The sequence below is a fragment of the Helianthus annuus genome, chromosome 12 (assembly GCF_002127325.2).
Source record: "Helianthus annuus cultivar XRQ/B chromosome 12, HanXRQr2.0-SUNRISE, whole genome shotgun sequence".
NCBI classification, from domain to species: Eukaryota; Viridiplantae; Streptophyta; class Magnoliopsida; order Asterales; family Asteraceae; genus Helianthus; species Helianthus annuus.
In genome coordinates this window covers 148,368,790-148,375,391 of record NC_035444.2, presented here as the reverse complement: position 1 = coordinate 148,375,391, position 6,602 = coordinate 148,368,790, and the positions used below count along the sequence as shown (strand labels likewise).

General features: G+C 33.2%; 1 protein-coding gene across 1 annotated transcript; it reads left to right on the top strand.

Moving 5' to 3' along the window:
- The first annotated feature begins 2,191 nt into the window (after positions 1-2,191).
- On the top strand, positions 2,192-5,155 carry LOC110912793 (rhamnogalacturonan I rhamnosyltransferase 1). Its single transcript, XM_022157602.2, has 8 exons — positions 2,192-2,987; positions 3,058-3,125; positions 3,223-3,311; positions 3,399-3,555; positions 3,644-3,933; positions 4,010-4,214; positions 4,277-4,434; positions 4,737-5,155. The coding sequence occupies exons 1-8, from the start codon at positions 2,714-2,716 to the stop codon at positions 4,957-4,959; spliced, it is 1,464 nt and encodes a 487-aa protein (XP_022013294.1). The 5' UTR covers positions 2,192-2,713; the 3' UTR covers positions 4,960-5,155.
- The last annotated feature ends 1,447 nt before the right edge of the window (positions 5,156-6,602 follow it).

Genomic DNA, 6,602 nt, shown 5'->3' with positions numbered 1-6,602 from the left:
TAGGGAGATTGTTGAATCAGCGTCTGTTACATTGTTTGCAGTAGTATATTTAATCAGATCATAACATGTAGCGAAGGACATGTTGCTGCGTAACAAATTCTTGAATGAGGTTTGATGTGTGTTGTTTAGGCAGGTGATCGTATGTTCTTAGTTAATGTTTGTTAAAGTTAAGTTGTATTTGAATCTTATTAAGTTTGTTAGACATCTTTCATATGTACTCTCTTTTTTGAATAAGAGAATTGAAATAATCATATGTAACTGATGAATTTTATTAAGTTTGTTAGACATCCTTTAGACATCTTTTATTAAGTTTGTTAAATATCTTTTATATGTACTTATAGTTGTTTTTTAGCTATAATAGATAACACGTTTTGCTACAATATCTATACACATATCTATATGTTCTATCAATATGTGTTATGCATGGTTTTCTAAGAAACGACCCGTGTTTACACACGGATCTTACCGCTAGTATATTAGTATATTACATATATTAAATTGAAATAAACTGCTCCAATTTTTACTTTTTATTTGAAAATTGAAAATTATGAAATATGTTGCTTTAAGTTTGTTATTTTTCTTTTTCTGTATAGAGTTTTCATCTAATAATAAAGAATATATATTTGGATTAAGATATCTATCTAATCTTGTTGGTATCCAGTTAGAAACGCTTTCTTCTTATAAGTTATTGATAAGAACATGTGTACTGGAAGACACAAATAACGCCGTTAAAAAAAATTGGGACCTTAGATTTTATCTTCTTTTGGAAGCATAAAATATTAGATTTTATCTGCTTTTGGAAGCATTTTTCAGATCTCATATTCTTCATGAAATCTTGTATTTTCATTTTTAACTGAGAGGGCTAGAATGTCTTGAAATGGAACACATTTCATATAATAACTTTCTTTTTATGGCATTTTTTTACAACTTATTTCGGATAACTTGTATTATGTATATTGGGACATCTTTTTATTTTTTAAAATTTGTGGATCATATATATGGGCTCAATAAAGCTTGAAATGTGAAATCAAAATGGAATTCAACAGTAATTAAACTAAACAGGGCAGTTTGGGTTTTTATAATAAAAAGCCGTTATTGATATTTTAGCTCCCGGTTTGATCTAAAAACCCTCAAAATTAGACCGTAAATACAATAGTCCAAGAAGAGTCTATCTTGCAGTCATTGTGTAATCTACTAGTAAGAGTCTATAGGTGTGAATAAAACTATTTTCAAATTATGATCACTTTTTCTCGAAATTTAATTTATTGGTAGCTAAATATTTCTCAAGGAAAATCATGTAACCTAAATAACAATAAATAAGAGTTAAGGGTAAGAGAAATATCACAAGTTCACAACATAAACAAAAAGATGGTGATTCGAATAGATGCTAAATAATCCACCTTACAAAACACTATTCATTAATTTCTCTCAAAGCTAGAAAATTACTACTTACAAGTCATCTCTTCCAAAAACGTTTGAAATCATCGAAGTTTCTTCCTTTTTTTTTCTATTTGGTGATCGGGTAAAGATCACCAAAACCTTCTCACTATTATAAATATAGGAGTTAATGTGATTTCTCCTTATGGTTTGGGCCATTTTTCCAGTTTAGTTCAAATGTTCGTTTTTCGCATGTGGGTTCAAAAAGAATTCACCATTGCCATTTTAGTCCACTGGGTTAGATTCATCCATTTTTTTGTTAATGAGAAGGGCAATTTGATCATTTTGTATGGCCGAATTGTCCTTAGTTAACAAAATTACAAATAAAATGATCGAATTGCGCTTCTCGTTAACAGAAAAAAATGGATGAAGTTAACCTAGTGGACTAAAATGGCAACGATGAAACATTTTTGGACCCACATATGAAAAATGAAATCTTTGGACTAAACTGACAAAACGACTCAAACCACAGGGACTAAAATGACATTTAACTCTAAATATTGTTAACTAAATAGTTTAACCCTTATTTTAATGAGTGTTATGAGTTATACGCCGATTAAATTTCCTACTTCCATATGTCTCATATTAATCCATTTACAAAAATACCTAACAAAGTGCATCATCTCCAATAATTATCGTTCTCTAACACTAAACAAATAATAACGATAGATTAAGCAAAACTTAATATAATACCGAATCTTGGAAAAGTTCAAATGCCCATTTTTCTCCTGTAAAAAAGAGTAAGAAAAAGGCAACAATCGGCTCCGTAATCACAGGCCACAACAACTTCAGTTTCTACTCCTTTTCCCACAAATTATTAACTGCATATAAACAAAACCATACCATACCATACCCTACCCCCCTCTTCACATCTCATCACCGCTCACAATCTCTATCCTTCTTCTTATTCACTTCTCGCCGGAAAACTTACACAACATTCACCAACGGATAACCAGTGATAAAGGGTCTCCGTTACTTTCTCCATTAAGTTCGTTAATTGATCAATTCAAGATTTGCAACACGCATTTCAAGGGGGGGTTTCAAGATTCTTTCTTGATTTCCTAAAAAATTGGGGATTGGAATATAAGTTTGCGGCTTTTTCACATTAAACAAATACCCACAAGACCAAATCCAATACCCACTTGTCTAATTTGCGTCTACCTTGCATCAATTTTGACAAACGTTGAAAGTGAAATGGTGAAACTGCAATGTGTTGTTGTAGATTAGTTGGAAATTAACTGTCAAGTGGGGGGGGGGGCAGTTGAGATTGAATAAAATGGGTGGTGGTGGTGGAGGAGGAGAAGGTAGTAAAGGGGACAAATCTAGTTTGAATGTGTTGTCTCAAGCCAGAATGATATTGTGGATGACTAGAGGAATGACAACTTTGTTGTTGTGGATCTGTGTTGTTCAGTTGTTGACTGTTGGTGAGATTTGGGGTCCAAGATTGTTGAAAACTTGGCCTTCTTGTTATACTTCTAAACAGAGTGAATCAATTCATTCTTCATCTTCATCTTCTTTCTTAGAATCCAAAGTTTATCTTCCCCCCAAAAGTAAGTAAGTTCTTTTGTGTAAATATTTGTATGAGAATCTTGAATTTGATTATGTTATTGTTCACTGTAGGGTATTACAAGAACAATGGTTACCTTATGGTTTCTTGCAATGGAGGACTTAATCAAATGCGAGGAGCGGTAAGTTTGATATAATAATAATCTTGAATTTCGTCGGTTTATTTACTTATTTGCATACATTGCAAGTGATGTTAATTTGTTATTCCGAGATACGCAGATCTGTGACATGGTTGCAGTTGCTAGATACTTAAATGTCACACTTATTGTTCCAGAATTGGATAAATCGTCATTCTGGGCCGATCCTAGGTAAGTTAAATCATTTTCGCTAAACAATTAATTACAATGTAGCAAAACGATTACATATAATGTTCTGATTGAATACATAATCTACAGTGACTTTGAAGACATCTTTGACGTTGATCATTTCATCAGATCGTTAAGGGACGAGGTTCGGATACTAAAAGAGCTTCCCCCGAATATTAAAAGACGCGGAAGAATTCGCTCTTTAGCACCGATTAGCTGGTCCGACATTTCTTATTATCATAATCAGGTTTGCTTTTTGCTCGCTCGTAAATGATGTTGTTAACTTTAACTTTTTAGCACTAACAATTATTCTAAATTATTGGTCCACTCCACAGATTCTTCCACTTATCCAAAGGTTTAAAGTTGTACATTTAAATCGAACTGACGCTCGACTTGCAAACAATGGTCTCCCCCTAGAGATTCAAAAACTTCGTTGTCGAGTAAATTTCAGCGGCTTGAAATTCACTCCACAGATCGAGGAACTCGGTAAAAAAGTTGTGAATATCCTCCGAAAAAAGGGGCCGTTTTTAGTTCTTCATCTTAGATACGAAATGGATATGTTGGCATTCTCTGGATGCACACAAGGATGCAACAACGAAGAAGTCGAAGAACTGACAAGAATGAGGTAACTTTCGAAACAAGATTCGGCTTTTTGTTTTTATATCATTCCTAAATCGGGTCGTCGTTTTTTGAATTGTTAGATATGCTTATACATGGTGGAAAGAGAAAGAAATCAACTCCGATTTCAAACGAAAAGAAGGGTTGTGTCCTATGACACCGGAAGAAACCGCTTTGGTGTTACGCGCTTTGAGCATCGATCGAAATATTCAAATTTACATCGCTGCTGGTGAAATTTACGGCGGTGAAAGACGAATGGCTACTTTAGCTGGAGAGTTTCCAAATCTGGTTAGTTAAACCGATTATTTAAGGTTACTACTATAAGTCTGTCTAATGGTTGTTATGAACAGGTGCGAAAGGAGACGCTGTTGGACCCTTTGGAGCTCGGGTTCTTTCAGAACCATTCGTCACAAATGGCTGCACTTGATTACCTTGTCTCTTTAGAAAGCGATATCTTTGTTCCGACGTATGATGGAAACATGGCTAGAGTTGTTGAGGGTCATCGAAGGTATGTCATTAATAAAAATTTTGACGTTTTACTCATATACTCACTCGTAAAGGGGTCGATTTTGTTTGTGTTCTGTCTCAAGCAGCCAGCGGTCCAGAATTTATTTTTAACGTCCTAAATCGTTTTTGTTCGAAGATCTAATTCTATACTGTAAAAATATTATTTCTTTTTTTTTTTTTTTGAAATGGAGAAAAAATGTTTTTGGGTCAACCCAACCCAACCTGGCCCGGCCCTTTTTAACATGTACTAAAGATGACCCGTTTGAACGGGAACTCATTCTGATCCGTTTTAACATGTACCAGATACTTGGGGTTCAAGAAGACCATCCGGCTTGACCGAAAAGTCTTGATTGACTTAATAGACAGATACAGTGAAGGGTCACTGAATTGGGAGGAGTTTTCAAACACAGTGAAAGAAGTTCATGCGGATCGAATGGGTCGACCGGCCCGGCGAGTGATGATTTCCGATAGACCGAAGGAAGAAGAATATTTCTACGCAAACCCGTACGAGTGTTTGGATTCATGAAAAGATTATTAACATGATCTTTACTTACCACTGATTCTTTAATTCTCTGATAGTTGCAGATTATGTTTGATTACATAGTATACATTTGCTTGCACCAAATGCCATCATTAAAAGAGGATTTGGGTATATGCAGCAGCATCCATTTGTTTTTAGAGTATTTGAATGAATATATAGCACACAAAGTTTCTTGCTTTAATACCATCTTTCATTTTAGATTGTTCAAAACTCCATTTTTTCATAACCGGACCACCGGTTATCGTTGATGGATCGGTTTTTAAAACCGGATGACGTCATAAATTATTTTTTAGTGAGTAAATTACTTTTTGAGTCCTTGTGTTTTACTGGTTTTAACCACTTGAATACAAAATTAAAAAATTTAACGCCCTGAGTCTCTAACCGCTCATTTTATAACGTTTTGAGTCCAATTTTTAACACTTGTATGATTTTGGACTCAAGTGGTTAAAACCACTAAAACATAGGGACTCAAAACATTATAAAATGAGCGATTAGGGACTCGGAGTGTTAAATTTTTTTTTATTTTTGGACTCAAGTGGTTAAAACCACTAAAACACAGGGACTCAAAAAGTAATTTATAACGAATTTAAACAAAATATGGAACAGTTTTATCTTTTGGTATGGATTTACTATGTTATAAATATTTAACCTAAAATAGCAAGTGAAACGCCAAATAAGATTTTAGAAAAAAAAAACTAATTTTGTAAAACCGATCCTACCATTGATCGTAAGACTGTTCAAGAGCACTCAACCGGATCAGTTGTATAGACGGTTCTGATCCGGTCCGGTTACCACAACATTAAAAACATCATAACAATATGGTGATATAAAAATTGTACTTCGTATCTTTTATTGCTTACTTTATTTTTGCAAGTGAAATTACTTTAATTCTGTTCATTCACTATTAAATTTCAGTTTCATTAATAAAAGTATTGAATTATTCAAAACTCTATTCAATTTGATACAAACATTTTTTTTATATTGCGTGAACAATCCACAATTATTATTATAAATCTAAGTAAAAGTAATAACACTTCGTAGAAGTAATAGTAGGTTTAAACAAAATAATAACACTATGTAAAAGTAATAATAGTTTAATTAGTCCTTGTTATAAAATTATTCTTTACAGTTAATTAGTTTTGGTTAATTAAAGCCATTTCATTTGAAGTTGTGGATTACAAAAGGGACATACGATAAGTAGTTAAGCTAAGAGGTGTTCATTAATTTGGTTTTCAATTTGTTTGTACGATATATTTTATTTAATTTTAATATCATCATCATCATCATCATCATCATCATCATCATCATCATCATCATCATCATCATATTCAGTAAATCCTACCTAGCAAAACTAAGGTAGTGTCTAAGTAACGTAAGATGTAGACAACCTTACCTCTATTTTGTAGAAATAGAGAGGCTGCTTCCAGTAAGGATTTAAAATTGAATTTTGACACATAATCGTAATTGAACTTCGCTTTTCACCAATTATCATAATGACTTATAATCCGGTTTCACCAGTTGTAAAAAATTGGGAATTAAAATATCAACACACACTCAAATTCCGATCTTTGACCGAATCTAATAAACCAAACTAGGGATTTAAAGTCAAGGGCGTAGCTTTGTGGGGG

Coding starts and splice junctions, on each gene's coding strand:
- LOC110912793 (XM_022157602.2), top strand. CDS start 2,714: ATGGGTGGTGGTGGTGGAGGAGGAGAAGGTAGTAAAGGGGACAAATCT. Junction 3,934..4,009: donor GAAGAACTGACAAGAATGAG/GTAACTTTCGAA, acceptor TTGAATTGTTAG/ATATGCTTATACATGGTGGA. Junction 4,215..4,276: donor CTGGAGAGTTTCCAAATCTG/GTTAGTTAAACC, acceptor TGTTATGAACAG/GTGCGAAAGGAGACGCTGTT.